The sequence below is a fragment of the Protomyctophum parallelum genome (assembly GCF_964188405.1).
Source record: "Protomyctophum parallelum genome assembly, chromosome: 8".
Lineage (NCBI taxonomy): Eukaryota > Metazoa > Chordata > Actinopteri > Myctophiformes > Myctophidae > Protomyctophum > Protomyctophum parallelum.
The window spans coordinates 49,326,240-49,352,361 of record NC_139703.1 but is presented as its reverse complement, the minus strand read 5'-3'; the positions used below and the strand labels follow the sequence as shown (position 1 = coordinate 49,352,361).

General features: G+C 43.6%; 1 protein-coding gene across 4 annotated transcripts; it reads left to right on the top strand.

Annotated features, from left to right (window-relative positions):
• The first annotated feature begins 256 nt into the window (after nt 1-256).
• On the top strand, nt 257-26,122 carry eif4ba (eukaryotic translation initiation factor 4Ba). Of its 4 annotated transcripts, none has more exons than XM_083771906.1 (15): nt 257-326; nt 3,968-4,117; nt 4,719-4,924; nt 7,844-7,960; nt 8,327-8,381; nt 8,545-8,688; nt 8,975-9,130; nt 9,515-9,706; nt 10,798-11,062; nt 15,199-15,296; nt 16,103-16,358; nt 20,147-20,184; nt 21,059-21,188; nt 23,401-23,473; nt 25,704-26,122. In XM_083771906.1, the coding sequence occupies exons 1-15, from the start codon at nt 314-316 to the stop codon at nt 25,779-25,781; spliced, it is 1,971 nt and encodes a 656-aa protein (XP_083628032.1). In that variant the 5' UTR covers nt 257-313; the 3' UTR covers nt 25,782-26,122. The 4 variants fall into 4 exon arrangements, with proteins under 4 accessions (XP_083628032.1, XP_083628031.1, XP_083628033.1 ...); XM_083771905.1 differs by having other exon boundaries at nt 8,545-8,694; XM_083771907.1 differs by lacking the exon at nt 21,059-21,188 and having other exon boundaries at nt 8,545-8,694.

The window sequence follows — 26,122 nt, the reverse complement described above, 5'->3', positions numbered from 1 at the left end:
AGTCACTGTGGCTCAGGCTCTATATATGTATTGTGTATGTGTATTATTATTATTGCATAAGGATACATCATACCAACTGTGCGCTAAGCAAAAGATTGAAAGAAATAAAGAATACCCAGATCATGTAATGTAAAAACGTAAATGTAGTTTTTTTCGCCCCAGCTGTGGTGTTTTTGTTTTAAGAATGTAATTCATTGGGCTTGGGCTACAAGGGCAAGGAGGGAAGACTGGCTCGTGAACAACATATGCGCGCTCCCGATGATAAAGTTGTGACGCCTTCATCCGGGGACTTGCTACGAGCTCGCTCTCCAACATGGCGGCGTCAGGTGAGGTTTATGTGGGTGAACGATCTGGGCCGTGCGGAGTGGTTTTCAGGGGATATTGCCTCGACATAACGCGGAACCTCGCGTTTATGGACTGTTATAGAAGTGTCGTGTGGGCCGGCGTAATTGTCCCGGGTGTCTAAACACGTCTGTCGGTTGTTTTTTGCCCGGCAGAGACGCAGTGGCCCGCAAAAGAAGGGGGGGCATCCGCGAGGCAGCAGCATACATACATAGGGCTCAAGCGGCACACAACAATCTGAACATTTTGTTGTTTTAATGCTTGCTATTGGCGTGGGACGTGGGGTTCCTCTTAATTAGGCAAAAATGACAACGCCGCGTTTGCGATGTCGTCGTTGTTGGGGGGCTTTTTGGTGCTTTCTGTACTGGGCGTGAGACGTTGTTTGCTAAAGTGTTTCGGTGCTAGCCTGCTGGCTGCAGGCAGACACAGACAGACAGCCACATTCTACTAGCTCTGCTCTGTTCGCCGTGGTGGTGGTGGCGGCGCGAGGCGAGGCGCGAGCTGTGTGCGCAGCGGCTGGGGCGCACGCGCATTGATTCCGGTCGGAGCAGAGCAGTGGGGTTGGGTCGTATCGTCGCTGCTGCTCGCTTCCTAAAAAAAAAAAAAAAACATCAAAATGCTCAGAATAATGCCATATATTGTCACTTCCCTCGACTCATCACGTACAGAGTATTTTTTATTATTATTATCCAGCACCTGACTGACCTACTTGTGTGTTGGTGTTACTGATTATGTGCACTCGGGGCTACCGTATGTAGCTACTAATCTAGTGCCTAAGATAAAACACGTGTGTCCGTGTGTGTGCTGTGCTAACTTGGGTCTATAGATGTCTATTGTTTAGTAACAGACTGGAGAACGGGGACACGTGTCCGGGTCGCATTTCATTTCAACCCCCCACACCCGGCCCGGTAGCCCCGCAACTTTGAGCCGTCCGAACGGTCCGATGATGGCGCACTTCCATCGGTCCTGGCGCAGCCACGAGCACTAGCCTTAGTAGCCTAGGCCCTAAACCTTAGACGGCTAAGCGGGGAGACTCTCCCGTCAGCACTCCTCTGATGACTAAGCCCAGGGAGGCAGGGGCATAATAATACATTAGACAATGAGAGGTGGTTTTGCGTGCTGTTAAATCCTTCAGTTGACTGTGACTCAACTATTATTTATATATATATATATATATATATTTAGATATATGTATTACACACACAAGCAGCCCAGTTAAATTAGCTTTCTTCTAGCTACTGTTGTGTTATGTCACCAGAGGGGCGGTTGCATGTAAGGGGCCTGGCTAGTTTGTGACTATGTGTATTAATTGTTGATGCTGCTCAATACAGTTGGTCGGCTCCACCTCCACCATGACTTAACTGTAAACAGTGAGTCTGCATTATCATGGTCAGGGCACAGTTGTAAATATTGTGTGTGAGTGTGAGAGAGGGGAGAAAAGAATGCCCTGACAGCTGAGAATTTCACAATGAACGTGGCAGCTGCTTTGTGGTGCTCTTGACAGCACCAAAACAAACCAAAGCCGTTTCAAGCCCCCAGCTATCCCCATTTTCCAGGGGTGTTTAGCAAAGTTCAGTATGCATTACTCAGGAATTGTGTTTCCAAATTAAATTCTGAATTCATTATGAAACCTGGAAACGATGGTTAGGGTTCCGTTTGAATTGACTGGGAGGATGCAATGGTGAGGCGTCTCTGGTGATTAATGTTTTTGACCTACAGCATTGAAACGGTAACAGACAGACCACTCCCTATTTAGTGTGGGGCAGTCAAGTCACTCGAGTGTTCTGGTTCCAACTTCAACTTGGCTGCATTTTGGACAAGAAATCCTCCATTTAAAAACAAGACAGTGTTTTCGGTTTTCCTTATCATGGCTCGCACATTGCAGTTCCCTTATCAGTTATTGTTGGAGCAGCACACTTCACAGCTCACTGCAACGCTGCTAATGGTGTGTTTGTCTGCACACACACAACACAGCAGCTGTCCATATAAAGGAAGGCCTGCATGCATGCAAGCCTTTTCAGAAGAATGGCTTGTTGTCCTGTTAGTCATGGCAGAAACTGGTGGTGGTTGTCAGGTTGTGTGGACCCTGATTTGCTCTACTTACCACAAACAAATTTGTAATGAATTGCATGTTTTGGTTTTCCCTTTTAGTGTAGTCATTGCAAACTCCAGTAAAACCAATTAATAAAGCCTGTAGTGTAACACTAAACCTTGATTATTTATATTTAGTTGTGCTTCGGTGTCGGGCAGATCTATAAGCTTTTGATCGGCTATTTATTAAAAAGTATGAAAATCATGTGTAGATGTGTAATAACTACAAGTATTTTACATAAGGGCTGTAGCCCACATCTTGGACAGCTGTTAAGATTCCCACAGTCTCCATTTTGTTCCATTTGTAAACAGTATTTAACCCCTTGGCTTAAACCCTATGTACTTAGTTAACGGGGGTACCCCAGAGCTCTATACTAGCCATACTAGGTGGCAGTGGCTCAGGAGTTATAGCCGCTGCTTGTGAATCGGAAAGTTCCTGGTTTGATCCCAGACTCCCCCTGGGTTAGTGCGAAGTGTCCTTGAGCAAGATACTGAATCCCTAACTGCTCCTGATTAGCAGGTGCGTTTATTGCGTAGTTTCCTCTGCCTTCACGTTAAGTTTGCTAGTATTTCACTCTAGACCAAATTAGGGCTGTCAGTTTACCTCTATAATCATTGCTTTATTATTTTTAATATTAGAACATTTACATTAATTTTAGCTCATTATAGCCTACTGAAAAACAGCCTCACAGAATATCAAGTTTTGTATGCACGTTCTGTCCACTAGAGGCCCCCCCCCCCATCCAAACGGTAAAAATAAATAAATGTTTCATTAGTCTGTCTATCATGGACAGGACAACTCCAGACCACCAGCAATAGAGCAATTGTTTCTCTATTTTAACAGAATGCTTGGCTATCAGATGAACAGGCCAGCAATGCATAGTCTGCAGACAGACTGCAGATTACGCTTTCTCTTGATGTTATTTATTTTCCCGTCCACGTTCCACTCATCACCAATATCGCACCGCACCGGAGAGCATAGTTTGCATTGCACCGTGCAGTCGGTGCGCTTTTTCCGAACGTAAATGTTCTGGAGTGGTGATCTGTCTGGTTCAGCCTCTGCCTGCAGCACTACTTCCTGCTTGTAGTCTGACTCACGCCCAGCAGCAGCTACAGCACCGCCCCCTGGCCCCTGCTAGAACTCTGTGGCTGGAAGTCGAGAAGCGGCCGGGCCGATTCAACAGCGGTAGATTTGTTATTCATTACATTAAGCGAGCGGGTAAAATAAAATATAAAACAAAATTAAATAATTAAATGGAATTAATAAATGATAAAAGCTACTTTCGAATGGCAATTTTAGCATTCGAATATGTATCTTCGATTTCTTTCATATTTTGAAATTCGTTCTGACAGCCCTAGAACAAATATCTGAGCTGAACTGCTGATCTGCTATTTTCCACAAATATTTAGCCCACAATAGGGACGCTAGAATTGAAGTGTTTAAATGGGTGTGAATAACATGGGAACAGTTATCTATTCCAGACAGTACATGATCTGACATCACTTCATTTGTGTGTATTTGTTCCATCTCCAGCTAAGAAGAAGAATAAGAAGGGCAAGACCCTAACTCTGACTGACTTCTTGGCCGAGGACGGTGGAGGCAATGCCCCAGCTCCGCCCCCCAGCTACCCGTCCATCAAGTCCACCAGTTGGGCTGACGAAACCGAGGACCTGGATGGAGATGGTGAGTAAAGGCATACCTAGACTTGGCCCAATCCATTGGTTGACACTAACGGTAATATAATAATCATATGTTTTATTATATTATAAGCACTCTGGTGATCTCTTTAAACGGTATCGGCCGATACGCAAGTTGTGGGATCAGGAAGGAAAATAATTGTATCGGGACAACTCTAGTAGGTTTATTGGGGGTTTGACTGCCGTTTTAGCCACTACACTAAATTTTGATGTATCGGTAGTTGATGTCATTCATCTGGCTATGCGAGACTACCACATTCTGTACCACCAAATCCTTGTTTTCTGTCAAGTTCTTAAATTGTAACATAACATTAATTTCTAGGGAGGCTTTGTTTCTCTCACCTGCACACATGGCGACAAAGAAGATGTGTTGTAAAATATTAGGTTGACTCCATGTCGCCCTCAGTGGAAATCCTAGCTGTTGCTTATAAGCTTGACTGTTGATTGTTGTCTGTTGCACACCCACACCCATGGGTGGGTGTGTGTGCATTAGTAATCCGTAGGCCCGTAACACTTACTAAACAACTAGATGTATAGGAGCGCCTCTGTTGGAGATAATTAAAGCTCTGGTCTCATTTTCTCCCAAGTCTCCACGTCCTGGCAAACGGAGGAGGATTCATACCGGACACCAGCCATCGACCGATCCATCCTCCCCACAGCGCCGCGGTCGGCCCGTGAGCCCAATGTCGACCGCTCTCGGCTGCCTCGTAGCCCACCCTATACAGCTTTCCTGGGCAACCTGCCCTATGATGTCAGTGAGGAGTCCATCAAAGACTTTTTCCGTGGCCTAGCAGTAAGTGTCACACACGAGGGCTGCTGCACAATATATATAGTATTGTTCTATGTATTTGCATATAGGATAATATTTGTAAATTAGTACCCAATGCATCAATGCTACTGTCAAAGAAATGATAAATGCCTAACAGATGAAGTAGATTACCTCTATACAGTATTATCTTCATGGCATGTTGTGGTTGCTGTTGCACCCACAATTTTATATACATACATTAATTTGATGGATATTGAAAAGTAAGCCATGGTTGATAGATCCATGTAAACAAAATGAAACCCATGTGACGGTTCACGATTATCTTACTATGGTTAATAAAGGGCAACATTTTATGGAAGTTTCCGACAGTGTATGGGTCATTTATTCTCTCAAAGATACCCTTTTAGTACTGGTCCTACGCCCCTTTCACCAAACTTTTGAGGTGTGCATCTGCCTTTTTCTATAGAATTTCTATAGAACATTTGAAAACTTCAATAGAAGAAATGCCACAGATTTCTGAGAAAAGAAAATCCTAAATGTTGCACAACTGTTTATATGCTTTTTCTATTTTTTAAATGAATGATGGCATGCCTGGGGCCTGGTAAGACACCTTGCCCGTGAGCTCTCATTCCTTTGCATCAGGACTATTGCTATTTACTAAGAGAAACAGGACACACGGGTCATCCCAGCTCGTTAGTTACGTAAAACAGTAGTTGATCGTTTAGAAGGCGCATAAAGCCTGTTGGTGCATTAGACCTGGGACATTCCCCTCTAGTATTTGCCTTCCTCATATGGGATGTTTTGCTACGTATGCATTACTCATGAATTGTGGTTCCAAAGTAAATTGTGTCAATAATATGAAGCTTGGAAACAAATGTTGCATTATTCAGTTTGAATTCACTTGGGAGGACGCAATGGTCAGGTCTCTGGTGATTGACGTACACAAAGTTGTTGCAGTAACACTAGCAGACCAAGTATTTCAGTATATTCTTTTATTTATGCTCCAAGACTCATACCCACTCCTCCAGCACACTGCACTGGTGCTTTGTGACGGTGGTTTCAAAGTGGTCCTTCTTGGGTGGGGTTCCAGGCGGTCCCCCTGGCACAACAATGTTTCAGATGAGGGGTCTGACTCTGTGGCCAAATACATTACCCATTCATTTGGGGGTCCTTGAATTGAAAAAGTTTGGGAACCACTGCTTAATAGTTTTTTATGCAGTTTAAAGTTTTGTGCAAATGAACATTGTTTTGCCCAAGGAAACACCTTTCGAAAGGGCCTGCACATGCATGCACACTTTAGGGCTGCACACTCTGTGTGTCCTACACTATGGAAAGAAGCTAAAATAATAACATTGCCAAAAGATTTTAAAAAGCTGCATTTTTCTGAGGCTAATAGTAGGCCTATAAGTCTACTACCGGTGCTCAGTAAAATGTTAAGAGGATAGTTTTCAACCAAATGCAGCATAAGTAATGAGCCAATTACAACATTTCAACATGCATACAGAGCTGGTATCTCCAACTACCTCTGCTATAGTTCACATGTCTGACAAATGGTTGAATGAATTGGACAATAAGACTGGTTGGTAGTTGGTACAGTGATGCCTGACTTCAGTGCAGCGTTCAATGTTATTGATCACGAATTGCTAAGAGCCAAATTGAAAGCATATGGTTTTCTATCCTCTGCCCTCTCTTGGATGGATAGTTATGTCTGGGAGGAAGCAAATTGTGTGTTATTGTTTTTTTAAGTAGTCTATCTTAGAGTAAGGATGTACAATATGGAGTTCATCAGGGTTGTTTAGGTACACTTTGTTTCCATTTTTACAAATGATAAGCCTTATGTTTTAGATAAAGCAACTATGGTCATGTATGCAGCTGATTCGACCATGTTTAGCGCTGCAACAACGTGCAATATACTGAATGAAGTTTTAACGAAGGAATTACAATTGTCAAATTGGGTAAAAGAGAACAATTTGACAATTGATATTTAATGTTTCCAAGACACAGTGCATTGTCTTGGGCACTAAACATATGCTGGCTGGAGACTCCCGACTGAGTTTAACTACGAGGGTACCCCATTACAGCAAGTTGATAAAATAAAGTTACTTGGAGTCACAATTGATGAGCGCTTGACTTGGTCGGATCATATTGATACGATTGTTGTAAAAATGGAGCAGGGTATTGCGGTTACACGCAGATGCTCTCCCTATGTTACACCACTAATAAGAAGGGACGTAACGCAGGCATTAGTGCTTTCACATTTGTATTGTACGGTTGTGTGGTCCTCTGCTGCAAAAAGAGATGTAAAGAAACTCCAGCTAGCACAAAATAGAGCTGCAAGATTAGTGCTGAACTGCTCTTTTAAAACCAATGTTTCTAGGATGCACCACAGTTTAGTATGGCTAACTGTAGAGGATAAATTAACTACTATAAAATTTACCAGAAATGCAATCATTGAGGGAAAGCCAGATTTCTACAGATGAATTAGTTCAGGTCTAAAACATGGATATCAAACTAGACGGGTAAGCTCAGGGTATTTTGAACTTACAAAACCAAATACAGAAACACTTCACAATTGGACTGATGTGCTTTTGTACATTATGTTTAACCTACATCTATTTATCTTTGGCATTCTGATGTAATTGAATTTGGATTTAGACAGTCAGTAGTTATGTAGTGTCAGTTGTATTGTATATTTTTGTGTGGACCCCAGGAAGACTAGCGACCGCAGCAGTGGAAGCTATCCGAATAAAGACTAAGAATTATATGGCCAAAATATCATTCCTCTATGTTTATGACAAAATGTGTCATTGTCTTCCTGTGAAATGCAGTTGACCTTTAGATCGATTCATCCGTTCACCTCTGATTGTGACGCAGGAAGAAGCTTTGTCAGCCTGCTGCCAGTGTGTTCCCAATCCATGTGTTTCTCTCTTCATACATTTCCAGATCAGTGCGGTGCGTCTCCCTCGGGAACCAAGTAACCCAGAGCGGCTCAAGGGGTTTGGTTATGCTGAGTTTGATGATGTGGATTCCCTTCTAAGGGCCCTCAGTCTCAACGAGGAAGTGAGTGCTTTGTTTTGTACCTACTTGGTACCTATTCTGGTACCAGCTTGTATTTAACCAGTGTAAAAAGTAAAGTACAATTTCCCTGATGTGTTCACAGTAACGCCACAATTTACAACTTGCTGCCAGGTTTTCTTTTTTCTTAAGTCCATACTTTGACATTTGGTTTTAAAGTAGCCACTCTGGCTGGTCGAGATAAGTTTTCCTGACTAGTTTGCGACAATTGACAAACTCACCAATGTGCAATGCAATTTTGAGCACAGTCAAGTGAAGATGCACATACATCTTGTTCATTCTGAAAAAATATAATACTGGAAAGTGGAAAACATAACCTTTTTTTTTCTCTCCTACCATCTATGGCTACAGAACTTGGGAAACCGAAGGATCCGTGTGGATATCGCAGACCAGTCTAACGATAAAGGTACATTAATACCGCTTACATTTGATCAACCACAAAATCTTGAACCTTAATTTAATATAATTAGCTGGTACATTTGGGGAATTAACAAGTCACCTAGTAAACCTCTTTCTTGCAAAATGTGTACTGTAATATTCTATATTCTAACCTCTCCTGTACACCTCAGAGAGAGACAATGGATCTATGGGTGGACGCGACCGGGGTGGTCGCATGTCGGACTTGGGTCCTGACAAGACGGACAGTGACTGGAGGGTCAAAAGACCCAAAAGTGATGACGATGAACCTCCTCCAAAACGAGACGATGCGTTTGGTGAGAGTGAGTTCCAACTAGCTGCCTCATAGCAAATATTAAGCATTAAAAGCAATTTCCGTGTGTGTGTGTGTGTGTGTGTGTGTGTGTGTGTGTGTATACACACACACACACACACAAACTGTTGTGTGTATGCGGTGGCATCAAAGCCTAAAAAAATGTATCCATTCAAAACTAAATGCCATGATATTTTGCAGTAATCTCATGAAGAACTAAAAGAATAATCAAAGAAATTCCATAAATTAGAAAACAAAAAAGAACCTCTGGTATTTTGTTGTGCTTGTAGGATCACGTGACCGCTATGAGCCCAGGAAGGAAACCTCCTCCGCCTTTGGCGGAGGACGGGATCGCGATCGCTATGACGATCGCGACCGCAGGGACCGCTATGACGATCGTGGGGGCGGTCGGGATCGCTATGAAGGAAGTTCAGGTGGAAGTTCAGGTGAGTTACGTTTTTCCTTTTACACACCGTGGCTCTGTAGGATTCCAGCCGCCATGTCATAGATGCGTGATAGCCGACTGATGCCACAGGCTAACTACATGAAGTCTGAGATTGGTGTGCAAGACTTTGAAAATGTCTGAAATAGGGATGCACCGATGATGAGACATTTTGGCCGATATAGTTACCGTAATTGCTATTATGGCCGATAACCGACATAAACCGCTGTGAATATGATCTCATTATTTATGATCTCAATATCCGGTCGCAGTGTTTTGGATTTTCAAAATAAAGGTTGAACGGCGCGATATCCTGGCATGTTGTTAATTAATACCGGCGGAAATTGTGTTGACTCTAACCTCATCTGTCCTCCCTGATGTTTCCCAGCTTTTGGCTCTCGCAGAGACACCGGAGATGGCCGCCGTGCCTTTGGCACAGGCTTCCGGCGTGACTATGATGACAATCAGAGTAGTAGCGGTAGTCGCTATGGCGAACGGGATCGTTATGGTGGTGGTGACCGCGAGGACCGGTATGAGAGACGTGACGAGAGGCGTGAAGAATCAGGTGAGGGCGGTGAAGGTAAGAGGCATTTTTATTTTAATAAAGCATCACAAAATATTCTGTTATCCATCCACATAAATGTTGCCTAACGGATACCATTACCATCAATACCAATAATGCAGGCACACTTTGGTAGGCCTGTAGCCCTCAACATTTCACCGTATAGTATTCAAGTCACCTGCAGTAGGCCTAAGCTAACACAATAAATGTTATCCTCTAAAATGTTACTATGGGCAGGGTTTGGATGACAATATAGCCTTTGCATATAAATTATTTTGATCCTATTAACAATTAATTAATGAATCAGACCCATCACTACTCAAAATTCCACGGCAAATAACAAACCTATGCCTACTGCTTTAACAAACAATCCTATCATTGTCTCAAAATGAGGGACCTACAGTACAAGTATCTTTATAAATGTCCCCCCCTGCCTAGTAGCAAAGACATTGAAATTAAATGTCTGCAGTCATATCGGTAGGTAGCTCTGATCCATAGCTCTAATGCGATGCATTTAGAGCTATGTTGCTCTCAACTTCCACCTCTCGCATGAATGCAGACCAGCCTCTCGTCTTTAGTAAATAAAAAGAACGTTTTTGCTACTCACCAAAACAAAGGCGGGTTGTGTCATTAGAAAGCCTACTTTCCTTAGTGGAAGCACTTTGAGCCCCCCACCACACACATAAACTGTACTTTTTGGGCAAAAGTTGAGAGTAACATGCATCGCATTAGAGCTATGGACCAGGGCTAATCGGTAGGCAAAGTTCTCTGGTTGTCTGGCTACATGAAACTAGAAAAAGTGTTGTTGAGTCGGAGCTCTTGAGCATCTGAGTGACTTACAAAGTGCAATAATGCAGTAAATGTAATAATGCAGTAAAAGCAAATGTCAACCAACTGGCTGAGTGGCAAGAAAACAATCAAGTGCTGCAAAGTAACTAGTAGTTAGTGAGCTAGTGGCTAGTAGCAAGTGAATAAATAGGGGTGTGCTTTTCACTGTCATCTATGTAGTGTTGTTAATGGTGTTGTGGTGCTGACTCTGTGATGGAACAATGATACCGGCACAATTTTAACCTCCCGTGTTCCTGTATCGTCTTCTTCGCCCCTCTCAGGTTCAAGTTCAAGGCCCAAGTTGCAACTGAAGCCTCGCAGTGTTCCCAAGGAGGAGGAACAAGGTGGCGGTGGGGGTGGTGGTGGTGGTGGCAGTGCCCCAGCACCTAGTGCCCCCAGGGCCTCTATTTTCGGCAATGCCAAGCCGGTGGACACAGCAGCGAAGGAGCGTGAAGTGGAGGAGAGGCTGAAGAAAGAGCAGGAGAGGTTGCAGAAGCAACTGGATGATGGCCTAGGCCGGGGTCTTGACAGAAAGCCCAGAGACAGGTGAGAGTACTGCATCTTTCATGTTTGTTACATGTCAGACTATGATGTAACGGAGGTTAAGGAGAAGCCATAGGCTTGTCATGCCCTACCCCTGGAGTCCATTTGTGCACGTGTAGCAGATCTATCTGCCTACACAGTGCATACATTCATGTTGTCCATAGGTATATACATTCATCTACAAACATTCATATATATATATATTAGGGCTGTCAATCGATTAAAATATTTAATCTGATTAATCGCATGATTGTCCATAGTTAACTGTGATTAATCGCAAATTAATCTCATATTTAAATATATATATATATATATATATATATCTAAATATACCTTAAATCAGTGGTTTTCAAGATTTTTCATATCAAGGTCCATTATTTATTCTGCATTTGAGCCACGGACCACCATTTGATGACATTTAGCCTTCCAGACCCAAACTAAAGAACTGTATTGATGGCCAATGGTACCATTACGAGAGATAACAGGCCATGTTGATCAAAATAACATGTTTTCTAATTGTGTAGACTTAAATTAACTTAAGTAATGCAGCTGTTTAACAATTATTCAACTCTTCAGTGTAAAATTGCCATGCATCTCTCAACCATTCTGTCAAACTTCACAGTGCGTTAATCGTGCGTTAAAAGAAAATAGTGCCGTTAAAAGGATTGTGAGTGGCCCAGGCCGTAGCGTAACGGTCTGGGCACCGGACTGGTAATCCAGTCGCAGTGTGCCGCGGGTTCGACTCCCGGACCCGACACGGCCTTTACTGCATGTCATCCCCCCCATCTCTCTCCCGTTTCCTGTCAGCCTACTGTCTGTCCCTTCAAAAAAAATCAATAAAAAGGCGTAAGCCGCAAAAAAAAAAAAAAAAAAAAAAAAAAAAGGATTGTGAGTTAACTAGTTAATAGTGCGTTAACTTTGACAGCCCTAAAAAAAAAAATATATATATATATATATATATATATATATATATATAACAATTGTAGATAATAATAATGGTATAATATATATATATGGTTCACTATGCTTATATAGTACATAATATGTGGTGTGGTTTACAGACTGAGCCCTTTTGATGCAGAACAAATATGAACTGGGAACATTAACCCATTCTGACCTGAGATCAGATTCATATACGAGGTTTCCACTGGACACACACTGGTCTGATGGACCCATTCTGACCTGAGATCAGATTAAAAAAAATGTCAGTCGTTCTTCGATTTTTCTAGATCTGCTATTTTTCAATAGCTAAAGCATAACATGATGCAATCAAATCAATCAAAATGGGTGCCCGGTCAGAATGGGTTAAATAATGCATATCATCTTTCCTGTAACCACCATTTCTCAAATGCTCAAAACGTATAAAAGTAAAATATTCGAATTTCTACCCTTTCCTTTCTTTTCGTTTGTTTTGTTAAGTGTAATGGTTTTAACGTCTGTGTTGTGTTCAGAGAACCCACCTGGTTTTAACGTCGTCTGTGTTGTGTTCAGAGAACCCACCTGGTTTTAACGTCGTCTGTGTTGTGTTCAGAGAACCCACCTGGTTTTAACGTCGTCTGTTTTGCGTTCAGAGAACCCACCTGGTTTTAACGTCGTCTGTTTTGTGTTCAGAGAACCCACCTGGTTTTAACGTCGTCTGTTTTGTGTTCAGAGAACCCACCTGGTTTTAACGTCGTCTGTTTTGTGTTCAGAGAACCCACCTGGTTTTAACGTCCTGTTTTGTGTTCAGAGAACCCACCTGGTTTTAACGTCCTCTGTTTTGTGTTCAGAGAACCCACCTGGTTTTAACGTCCTCTGTTTTGTGTTCAGAGAACCCACCTGGTTTTAACGTCCTCTGTTTTGTGTTCAGAGAACCCACCTGGTTTTAACGTCGTCTGTTTTGCGTTCAGAGAACCCACCTGGTTTTAACGTCGTCTGTGTTGTGTTCAGAGAACCCACCTGGTTTTAACGTCGTCTGTTTTGTGTTCAGAGAACCCACCTGGTTTTAACGTCGTCTGTTTTGTGTTCAGAGAACCCACCTGGTTTTAACGTCGTCTGTTTTGTGTTCAGAGAACCCACCTGGTTTTAACGTCGTCTGTTTTGCGTTCAGAGAACCCACCTGGTTTTAACGTCGTCTGTGTTGCGTTCAGAGAACCCACCTGGTTTTAACGTCGTCTGTGTTGTGTTCAGAGAACCCACCTGGTTTTAAGGTCGTCTGTTTTGTGTCCAGAGAACCCACCTGGTTTTAACGTCGTCTGTTTTGTGTTCAGAGAACCCACCTGGTTTTAACGTCGTCTGTTTTGTGTTCAGAGAACCCACCTGGTTTTAACTAGAGCCATATGAAATCCGTTTTATTATTTTCCCAATTCCGTTTTATTTTTTCCCAAATTCCGTTTTTTCCGTTTTAATATTTCTGAATTCGGTATTTTGCTTTTTATGCAATTTTTTACAGTAACAACCCCCCCTATCAAATGCAGCTTTAATTTAATTAAACTGCAAACATGTACTGTAGCAGAATATGGAACATAGTGCTGTATGAGGTGCAGGCACAGGCTTAAAACATTTTTATCAGGGAAAAATAATCAGTTTATTTATCCAAATTGGTGATCTACAAGCCCACAGCACATTGCAGCATGACATGTTGAGAGCTTGTAGATCTGCTGCCCAAACTCCCCAAAGCCATGTGACCTTGTTGTTTTTACTCCACCACTGAAATTTGCCACATAATTTTATAGCAATACAAGACAATAGCCTTGTATGTCTCAAAACACTGGCCTACAGTTAAATTATTGTCAACTAAATTAATATCATATGAATTAGAAATTAAGACAAATACTGACAATGCTACTGATTGGTTAATTCTTCATTGGCTTGCAGTTAGTTATTGCATCCAAAATGCAATAATAATAATAATAGGCTGGTCAGGATGGGGAAAAAAAGTTGTCCTTTTAGAAAACATTCAGTTGGCTCGCATGCATGCACGCACCCGCGCGCGCACACACACACACACACACACACACACACACACACACACACACACACACACACACACACAATCAAAGAACCGTTTACAGGTGCTGTAAGTTTGCAGCGTTAGCATAGGAGCTAGCGTTGGCTAATGTAGCCTTGTAGGTCTAACACTGTTACACCTTCTGTCCCTCTCAGTGTGGATTTTATTTTTGTTAATGCAAGATGAAAACAGCAATGCTTATGGACTGGTTACAAGGTTAGTAATAGTATTAGTCCTAGCCCTGGTCCTAGTCTACTCCTCTAGTCCTCTCTCTCTTTACTCCGTGTGTGTGAAACTGGGAGGGAGGAGCAGGCAGAGAGAGTGCGCTGTGCTCTGTGTCTACTCCTCGAGCTCGGTGTTACAGAGACACGCAGCTAAGCTATACATCTCCTTACAACTGTACTCTACCGGATTTTCAATGAGTGGAGAGTGGTTTTTTGCGCATTTATGACAAAATATAATAATCGGCCGTCTTCACTTGATTTCTGAACAAACCTGACCCCTGAATCATGTTCCATTTTCTCCCAAAAACTGAATTTCAGCCCAATTCCGCAATATTCCGCGTTTTATTCCAATTCCGTTTTTATTGGTCATTTCCGCGATTCCGTCCGCGATTCCGTTAACACGGATTCCATATGGCTCTAGTTTTAACGTCGTCTGTTTTGTGTCCAGAGAACCCACCTGGTTTTAACGTCGTCTGTTTTGTGTTCAGAGAACCCACCTGGTTTTAACGTCGTCTGTTTTGTGTTCAGAGAACCCACCTGGTTTTAACGTCGTCTGTTTTGTGTTCAGAGAACCCACCTGGTTTTAACGTCGTCTGTTTTGTGTTCAGAGAACCCACCTGGTTTTAACGTCGTCTGTTTTGTGTTCAGAGAACCCACCTGGTTTTAACGTCGTCTGTTTTGTGTTCAGAGAACCCACCTGGTTTTAACGTCGTCTGTTTTGTGTTCAGAGAACCCACCTGGTTTTAACAGCCTCTGTTTTGTGTTCAGAGAACCCACCTGGTTTTAACAGCCTCTGTTTTGTGTTCAGAGAACCCACCTGGTTTTAACGTCGTCTGTTTTGTGTTCAGAGAACCCACCTGGTTTTAACAGCCTCTGTTTTGCGTTCAGAGAACCCACCTGGTTTTAACGTCCTGTTTTGTGTTCAGAGAACCCACCTGGCGGAATGAGGACACGACTGAGCAGCGTCCCGAGCGTTCCCGCACAGGAAGTGAGTCATCACAGCCAGGAAGCACTTCTGGAAGAGGTAAGATGTCGGCATTCATTCATTCATTCATTCATTCATTCATACACGTCGGCCCTTATTGATATTGCATAATACATCAAAGAAATGTCAATGAAGTTGTCTCAGACAACTACAAGTTGTTCTGCATCATGCAAAAACGAGATTACTTGTCATAAATCAACACCACACAAAGCTGATGTATTAGTAACTAGTAGTAGAGTTGTCCTTATACCATTTTCTTTCCAGGCAGAGTACAAGTACTTAATTCTTATTTTCATTGAGTAACTATTTATTTTACCCTTTTTTTTCTCCAATTAAATTTCATTGTCATGCCTACACCCCTAGTTGTCTGTCCGTCAGTAGTCATTTATGCTTGTAGATCGGCAGTTTTTGGCGATTTGCTGCAGTTTTGGGTCAGACTTGCTCCCGTTGCATTCGTTCAGCCTAGTGTCGATTGGATGTTTTGTTACTCGGGTCAGAGTATCGGGTCCGTTTCCGAGTACAGAGTACGAGTACGAGTACTTGAGGGTGGTATCGGCCCGAGTAAACCGATACCAGTATCGGTATTGGAACAACTCTAATAACTAGATCTTATGGAGGCTAGTGGGAAACGACCGTGTTCAAGTGAAGCGGCGTACACAGAAGCTAAGTGTGCAAAAGTGGTGCGACAGTACATTTTCCCAATGTTGGCAGGTCTGCAGTTCCTCCATGCATTTGTCAATATCCAGTCATGTTTAGTCGCTAGATGCTTACAATGGTTTCGCTGCCATCACCATTCACCACTCCCTCGGTTAAACACACTTTCCCTCGCTTATGTCCCCTACCAGGTTCACGGCGTCGCGAGAGCGAGCGCTCTGTGGAGAACGAGGTGTTCAGTGGGAGAGAAGACGAGCCCTCGTCTCCTGGCTCCTCCCCCCGCCCCCCTGCCACCAACAGCTCCTCCAAGGAGCCGCTCAAGGTGATGCCTGCTCCCCCTCCCAAGGAGAACGCCTGGGCCAAGCGCAGTGCGGTCAGTGCCGGATCCAGTGATGGAGACGGACGACCTCCTGTCTCTCCCAATGACTCTGCTCCTGCTAAACTCAGGTTAGAATACTTTGTGGCTTCTATTAAAACTGGCTTCCAGGGTGGCACGCGTCGCTCGGTAGTGCTGTCGCCTCACAGCTAGAAGGTCCTGGGTTCGATTCCCGTTGGGGACGCTGTGGGTGCTGGCGGTGTGTTCCCCCCTCTGCTTCATCAGTTCCCATACCTGAGGCGGGGTTGGCTTAAAGGGCCTTTCTTTGTGGAGTTTGCATGTTCTCCCCGTGTCCCCTAGGGTAGATACCCTCACATGTTCTCCCCGTGTCCCCTAGGGTAGGTACCCTCACATGTTCTCCCCGTGTCCCCTAGGGTAGGTACCCTCACATGTTCTCCCCGTGTCCCCTAGGGTAGGTACCCTCACATGTTCTCCCCGTGTCCCCTAGGGTAGGTACCCTCACAAAAAACATGCAGTAATCCTGGTCTCTAAACTGCCTCCCCCTGGCCAGCCGGGGCGCCTGATGGAGGGGAAAGGAACTGGTTGGAATGACGTGTTCCTTCCACGCGCTACGTCCAACCGGGGAAACTCCCCCCTGTCAGGTGTAAAGGAGCAACTTGGACACTCATGCATGAAGGAAGCATGAGTTCAAGTCCGTTGCTCTCCCCATGTTGGCGGAGGGTGTGTAGAGCCCAGGATCACCTTAGATAATTGACACAGGTGAAAAATGGGTTACAAAATCGTGGGATAAACAAAATGACTGGCTTCCAGTCTGAGGATTGGTTAACCGGTGCTCCCATATTAACACCCTGCATGCACAGGACGGAGTTCTCCGCCCTATCAAATATCAATTAGTAACGCCCAGCGCTCAAGACGGAGATTGATCAAAAGGACGGAGATTATTGATATCTAAACCGATCGCATCGCTCCACAGGCTGGGAGCGTCTGTTGCGCAACACTCGATGTTATTTTCCGGTGGGACGTCATTGGAAATGTTCCCCTCCATTTTAGCCGACGAGATCGAAAATCTTAAAACGTTAACTCTTAATCTAAATCATTCCGTCCAATTCTAAGAAAAGATTGTGTTAGACGGTCCCGTCGCTAGTCGCGCTAGAATTAATCCTACCTCCCTTTGTCGATCACCTCTAGAGTGTTTTGGCTACTTCAGCCACATCCGGGATAACATCCGGTCTGTCGCTAAATGTTCTCCGCTGCTATAAATCGCTGGGCGCTATGATTTCATTGATTAACCCATTCTGACCTGAGATCAGATTCTAAAAATGTCTATTACATCCCGACAGTTTCATTATTAACCCATTCTGACCTGAGATCAGATTCTAAAAGTGTCTTCGATTTTTCAAAAATAGCAGACCTACAAGCTCGTATCGCGCCACACGGTGGCGCGATACGAGCTTGTAGATCTGCTATTTTTCAATAGCTAAAGCATAACATGATGCTGACACCAAAATGGGTGCCCGGTCAGAATGGGATAAATCGCTGGGCGCTATGATTTCATTGATTAAATGATCCGGGGTGTTAACTTCCCAGTGCAGTGTTTTCTCTGAGTTCTATACTGGTGTGAAGGAAATCTCTTTGCCTTACTGAGATTCCCAAGTATTGTTTGTGTACCTAAAACAATCGCTGTGGCGTTTTGATGTGGATTTGTCCGCAATATTGGACTGACAATGTGCACGCTTGGGTAATAACAGCCATATCTACCTCATCAAAATATTCATTTTCCCCTTTTATTTGGAACTTCTCCACTTTTTTTTTACTTTGAACTTTCATGCCGTTCGATATGTGCTTAACACCTAGAACGCCCAGGGGTATTTGTAACTATTAAATCAGGACGCCCAGAGATTTGTTTCTTCAGGGCCCATTTCAAGGTGCACAAGGCTCCATCTTGGATGTGGCTCAGGAGGTAGAGCAGGTCGTCCAATGATCCATGGGTCGGCGGTTCGAATCCCGGCTCCTCCTGTCTACATGTCGAAGTGTCCTTGGGCAAGACACTGAACCCCAAATTGCTCCCGATGTGCTGGTTGGTACCTTGCATGGCTTCCGCCGCAATCGGTGTATGAATGGGTGAATGTAATGCACAATCTATGTAAAGCGCCTTGGATAAAGGCGCTATATAAATGCACCATTTACCATTTAGCTGATGTAGCCAAAACACCCTCGAGGCGATCAACAACAACAGGAAGTATGATTTACTTCTAACGCGACAAGCGACGGGACCCCGATGGGCCGTCAGAAACGTAATCTTTGGGCCTGGGCCGTGGCTCAGCAGGCCATGAACGTAATCTTTGGGCCTGGGCCGTGGCTCAGCAGGCCATGAACGTAATCTTTGGGCCTGGGCCGTGGCTCAGCGGTCCATGAACGTAATCTTTGGGCCTGGGCCGTGGCTCAGCGGTCCATGAACGTAATCTTTGGGCCTGGGCCGTGGCTCAGCGGTCCATGAACGTAATCTTTGGGCCTGGGCCGTGGCTCAGCAGGCCATGAACGTAATCTTTGGGCCTGGGCCGTGGCTCAGCAGTCCATGAACGTCCTCTTTGGGCCTGGGCCGTGGCTCAGCAGGCCATGGACCTTGGCCGGTAGTCCCAGTCTGGCAGTGTGCCGCGACTGCATGTCACTCCCCCATCTCTCACCCCCATTTCCTGTCAGCCTACTGTCTGTCCCTCTCTATAAAAAATAAAAAGGCGAAAGCTACAAAAAACTGTAAAAAGAAACATCTGATCTCAGGTCAGAATGGGTTAATAATGAAACTGTCAGGATGTAATAGACATTTTTAGAATCTGATCTCAGGTCGGAATGGGTTAATGCCGTAGCTCAACTCTGGAACCTGCCTCCTGCGCTCTAGAAGGCGTTCCGTCACCTCAATGTCCTCATGAGCTCCGGCACCTAATAATTTACTAATGAAGCACATGGACTGGATAGGACACCGAGACAGAAATAAAATGCAATAGAAACCAGTGGTCTTTCTGTGGTTTGTCTCTTGTCATTAGGCCCACCTGTTTAATCCCTTCAGTGCTGGCTGTATCGGTTCTACTGCTGTGTCAAACATTCACAACTGAGAACTTGAAACTGAGAGGTTGGGGTTCAATCCCTGGCCCGGGTCATACCAAAGACTGTAAAAATGGTTTGGTTACTCTATTAATTAACTGTTTGCAAATGGTACAGTCGTACGATTATACAATGATGATAAAAGCATAACACAAAATCCCTCAGGGCTTGTTTCCATTGTGGTAATAATAATAATAATAAAACTTTATTTGTATAGCACCTTTCATGACATGAAATGCAGCTCAAAGTGCTTTACAGAACAATGGAGAATAAAAGCAAGGCAACGACATTAAAAAACAAGCAGTAATGCAATACAGTGAGGACATGAATAACAATTTTTTTTAAATTAAAATCAATTAAAAGCAATGTTGTAGAAGTGGGTCTTGAGCTGAGCTTTAAAAATGTCTACAGAGGCTGCCTGACGAAGGTACAGTGGGAGCTTGTTCCATGCCGACGGCCCGTAGAAGCAAAAAGCTGCTTCCCTGTATTTTTTAGTTGCCATTTTTTTAGGCAAAGCGAGCAGGCCAGCAGTGGAAGACCTTAGCGGGCGGTTTGGGACATATTTAGGCAGGCAGTCATGTAGGTAGGAAGGTGCGAGAAGAAGAGGAAGTTTACATAGTGCAGCTGTAATGAGGTGTTTATAATCTACTGTATAGGCTACCGTATGTTTAGTTAATTTTTTAATTGCCCCAAACTATAAATGTTCATGTACTATCAGATTTTCCCCTCTTCCAATTTTAGCGTTTGTTTTATTTAATGTTTTTCTAATTCACTTTTTTTCTTTTCTTTTTTTTTTTAGCTCGTCGAGTTCTGCAGATGAAAGAGGATCTGGAAAGGGTAAGGTCCACTAATGAACTGTGTTTAATCACCTAACCAACCCTCGGTGTGGCCTCATCTATCTCTGACTAAAACACGTTCTGAAGTCAAGAGTGAGTGTGACTGGGTTGTCTTGCATTCACCCCCTCGTCACTAGACTGGTTCCCTGTGCCTTAAAACTTGCATATTCCTGCACTGAAAGTTTATGGAATAATAGTGAGAACTCCGTAATCTCTTTCCTTGGTCAGGCCGCTGGCGATTGGCTAAAACAGAGGAGGTTGTGGTGGAGGGTGGATCTCTTTATCTGGAACGGAATGGACTTGCCTATGCCTAATCCTAATCGTGAATGATAAACCTCTTGTTTCTGTGGAACATTAAATTTTCAATCGATAACCCTCTTGTACCTCACACTGTGTGTTGCGTCAGTGTAGTGACTCATGCCCACAACCACTTTTGGACTCATTTTGGATAATGCAGTGAACACTTGGAATTTTCAATGTTCAAAGAGTTTTCTGAATGTGCGAAGCCATCATTTGATTCATTATTTACATCAGGATCGGGAAGACCTGATGTAGACTTTTTGGGCGAACTCATTGACCATAATGGACACAGTCTGACACACAGTCTGCTTGCTAACCCCTACGTTTGATTGATGGTTTAATTAGGGACGTTTGTGCAGGACCAGGCTTGTTGGCTGGTTTTAAACTAAAAAGAAAAAAACAGCTTGCATTCTAAAAGTGTGAATTTGCCATTTTGACCTTCCATCAGAAAAACGCTTCTGCTCTCGAATTCAGATGGGTGCCTATTATGTGCTACAGTTTGGCATGAGTTTAGTCCCTATAGTAAGTCTACCAACCTCTCCTTCAACACTCAACTGTCTGAGCTTTCCTTACAGACGAGAATAAGGCTGCCGGTGTGCGTCGGGACCCGGGGGCCCCACGGGGGCGAGGGGGGTCCACGGGGCCTGGAGCGGGCCGGGGCCGTGGAGAGGGGCCCAACAAAGACCGACGGAGGGAGGCAGACAGGTTAGCCAACCAGCAGCCCCAGACCCACTTATGGGTCTGGGGCTGAGGCAGGGCTTTTTAGGGAAACCCTAATGGCTGGCTGATGCTCAATAACTCATCTATTGCATCTGTACACAAAAATCCTGAGTTAATTCAACTCTTATGGGACAGATTTACTAAGGCTTTTGCACCTCGTTTAAGATGCATTCTGCACTTATAAACATGCGTGTCATTTATTAAAACTGACACACCGGCATGGGAACGCCATTTGCTTGTCATCTTCGACGCAATTTTACTTTGTGAAGTGCCCTTCTCTTAGGGAGGATCACGTTTGATGTGGTTGATTTGCGCATTCGGTTGGATTCACTATCCATCTTGCTGATTGACGGTCAGTCTTTTTTTTTTTTTTGACAATTCTCAGCCTTTTAACCTCATGAACCCTAGAGTCTTTTCTGCAGAGAAAATCTACAAGCTCACAATACGTCTTCTAATACATCGTCTATTTTCTCAACTAATATATATATATATATATAGGGTTTGAATGTTTTAAAGAGCAGGTTTTAAAATGTGTTCAAGTCTTTAAAATAGTGAAATTGGAAGTGATGTGACAAAATTAGAACTGGAACACTATAAAAAATTAACCCATTCTGACCGGGCACCCATTTTGGTGTCAGCATCATGTTATGCTTTAGCTATTTAAAAATAGCAGATCTACAAGCTCATATCGCGCCACCGAGTGGCGCGATACGAGCTTGTAGGTCTGCTATTTTTGAAAAATCGAAGGGCGACTGACATTTTTAGAATCTGATCTCAGGTCAGAATGGGTTCATCAGGACCAGTGTGTGTCCGGCGGAAACCTCGTATGAATCTGATCTCAGGTCAGAATGGGTTCATCAGGACCAGTGTGTGTCCGGCGGAAACCTCGTATGAATCTGATCTCAGGTCAGAATGGGTTAAGCTGATAATTGGCTGAGGTTTTGTTCACCTGATTTATTTTTGTTTATGTAAAAGCTGGAGAGACCCTTGTTACTGAACAAACACTATATAAATTAGGCATGTCCCGATCAGGTTCTTTTGCTTCCGATCATTTGATTTTAAGTGATATAAATTCCGGGTATGATGATGATTCCACGTGCATACCCTCTATATATTGGCCTCAAAACACCTGCATCTTTCAGAACAAGACTGGTTCAACTCTCTGAGAAAAATGTTCAAGGTACTTAACCCATTCTGACCTGAGATCAGATTCATACGAGGTTTCCACTGGGACACACACTGGTCTGATGAACCCATTCTGACCTGAGATCAGATTCTAAAAACGTCAGTCGTTCTTCGATTTTTCTAAAATAGCAGACCTACAAGCTCGTATCGCGCCACTCGGTGGCGCGATATGAGCTTGTAGATCTATTTTTCAATAGCTAAAGCATAACATGATGCTGACACCAAAATGGGTGCCCGGTCAGAATGGGTTAAAACGGTCATACAATATTTACTGTACACTAAGGGAAAAATCTATTACGACTGTGTCAGTAGCTGCTGTTATAGTAAATTAGATGTTGATTTCACGCCGATTGGGAACACACAAAGTTGTATCAACATGGCAGTCTAACCTGTCTTTCATGTATGCGTATGTAAATCTGGCCCTCCGAGTGAAATTGGCTCAGGACTTTTTGGTGTAGTCTTTTGGTACAGAGGCTAATTTTATAGCATTCCTTATGATGGTCGATTTTAATGTTGGTAATTTATTTATGACTTTGCTTATGTGTCCTGCTTTCTATTATGTAGAAACCTTTGGAACTGGCTAAGAAGTCTTTTGATTTGTTTGTTTTCCGTTGAACAAGTGTTGGTACACTGTGGGTTCTTGGATTTAAGACTGGTAGTCCGAGTGCCGCGCTACGAGCTTGTAGATCTGCTAAATTAAATGGTTTCATTCACCACAGTGTAGGTGAAATACTGGGAAGGCTTTCTTGATTTTTCCTTCCCCTGAAAGAAAATCAGTTCTGAGGCGACTGTGTTGACCAACCATCTTCACAAGTTCTTTTTTTTAAATTATTTTTACAGCTTGCAACACTTTTTAAAACATTTTGATATATTGAGAATTATCTATTATTTTTTTTGTAGCTTGGTTCCATTTGGTTTGTTGTGTTAGGTGCACACTTGAAGCCTAGTTTCAAACCCTCCATTGGTCAGCTCAGCCTGTGAACTTTGACCTTCATGTCCGTTGTGGTTGTAGAAAGGATAACAGAAGAGATCGAGACTCCAGACCACCACCAGAGCCAAAGAAATATGAAGAGACTCCCACCCCTGTGAGTCCTAACTGGGTGATGTCACTTCCTGACTCACTGCCCCCCCCACCCTGTTTCCACCCTCACCCAGAGTGTATGTAGCCTCCCCTTGAAGAATTCTAGTGTCTCCAAACGATCAGATTTTGCAACTAGAGAGAGAATATCCCCCCCCGACCCCCCCCCAAACAAAGTCCATTCATGTTGGCTTCAGTTCCTAAAGCCCACTTTGTGGTTCCATCCTCATTTAATTTCAATAATCATCATATTTCGAATAAATCTATACCCTATATGTGCTTAAGGGGAACTTGTCTGATATTTAATGTGGATTCCATCATGAGAAGAACAGGAGAAAGCACTTTACAATGTGTTGTGTGTGTGTGTGTGTCTCTAGAGCTCATGCTGGAACGTCACAGCCATCCTACGTACTGTACTACTCATTGAAACGCGTTGTTTTACATAGGCTGGAGCTTTTTCCTGCAGATTGAGAGAGAGAGAGAGCTCTCCACACACAACTCATTGGCCCCTTTTCCACCGGTTGGTTCCCAGTGGGAACCGGTTCAGTTCTTTTTGGTTTTTAGTCCATGAGCCAGAGCTCCAAAATTGAAATGTTAATTATGAATTGAGTGGGCAAAACCATACCTATATTAGATTGTTATCACCATGAAACTTCCCCAATTGAGTACTTACACGAAGACAATGATTTATTGTATTACAAATTTTACATTTTTGAATATGCAAATGAGGCATTATGTAGGAAAATATGCAAAATAATCGAAAATATGAAAAAGCTACTACTGTGGAAGGGTTCATGTATTTATTTACTTGTATTGATCCTATAAACAATTTAATATAGTGTATAGTTCGTCCACAAATGTTGGACCTCTGGCTCATGGACTAAAAACCAAAAATAACTGAACCGGTTCCCACTGGGAACCAACCGGTGGAAAAGGGGTCTTTGTGTCAGAGTCAAGATTTTGGTGTATATAAATGCAGACAAAGATCCCCCTTTTTCTGCTAGTTTTAATGATTGGTTATGCTGCTCATAATTTGAGTATAAAAGAAAATGGCTGATCAATCCATGTTATTAACCCATTCTGACCGGGCACCCATTTTGGTGTTGGCATCATGCTATGCTTTAGCTATTGAAAAATAGCAGATCTACAAGCTCATATCGCGCCACCGAGTGGCGCGATACGAGCTTGTAGGTCTGCTATTTTTGAAAAATCGAAGACACTTTTAGAATCTGATCTCAGGTCAGAATGGGTTAATAATGAAACTGTCAGGATGTAATAGACATTTTTAGAATCTGATCTCAGGTCAGAATGGTATATATTGTACCTTTCTGTTGGGGCTTTCTGTAGTCTGGTTTGCAGTCTCTAGTCATGGTGGGGAGAGGAAAGCGGGCTTAGTGTCCCATTGGACAGGGGGCTTTGTGAAATCGGCCATCAAGGGCTTCTGCCAGAAATATCCCATTGGCCGTATAGGGCTAGTCTCCCATTGGCTTAGAGACAAGCCAATCATGAAAATCTCACCACTACATGGCTACTAGACCAGGTGACTAGACTAGAAAGTCCGATCATTGCGGGGCACGGTGGCACAGTTGGTAGTGCTGTCGCCTCACAGCTAGAAGGTCCTGGGTTCGATTCCCGCTCTGGACGCTGTGGGTGCTGGCGGCGTGTTTCCTCCTACGCGTCACCAGTGCCCATACCTGAGGCGGTGTTGGCGAAAGGGCTTTTCTGTGTGGAGTTTGCATGTTCTCCCCGTGTCCCCTAGGGTACTAGGTACCCTCACAAAAAACATGCAGTAATCCTGGTCACTAAACTGCCTCCTCCTGGCCAGCCGGGGCGCCTGATGGAGGGGAAAGGAACTGGTTGGAATAACGTGTTCCTTCCACGCGCTACGTCCGGCCGGGGAAACTCCCCCCTGTCAGGTGTAAAGGAGCAACTTGGACACTCAGGCATGAAGGAAGCATGAGTTCAAGTCCGTTGCTCTCCCCTTGTCCCCCATATATGGGGACTAGGTTGGTCTCCCCTTGTCCCCCATATATGGGGACTAGGTTGGTCTCCCCTTGTCCCCCATATATGGGGACTAGGTTGGTGGAGGGTGTGTAGAGCCCAGGATTAGATGATTGACACAGGGGTGAAAAATGGGTTACAAAATCGTGGGATAGAAAATAAATTAAAAAAAAGAAAGTCCGATCATTGATAAGCTCTGCAAACTGATAAAAACATGTTTTCTCTTTCCTCTCCAGAAGTTCAGCTCAGCCAGTAAATATGCCGCTTTGCTAATGGACGGAGAACAAGGAGAAGACTGCGAAGAGGTCGAATGAACGAAAAAGAGAGAAACCCCTAACGATGAGAAGAGGAGAAATAACGGTGAATTGGGGGAAGATATCATGCATAAAATACGGAGAAAAGTGTCTCCTCGCCTGGAATAGAGGCTGCTGGGAGGGGAGGGGTGCCACTCCCCTCGTTTCCTAACTTCCTACAACCCCCTCCCACCCCACAATTCCTTCCTTTCTTCGGGACTTTTCAGTTTCTAAAAGAGAATAGTCACATACTGGACTTGTTTTAAATGGAAAAGGAAAGGAGTTAGATAACACATGGAAAAAAAGATGGATAAAATTGAATTAATTGTAATAAAATAAATGAAAACGTGGGGAAAAATGAA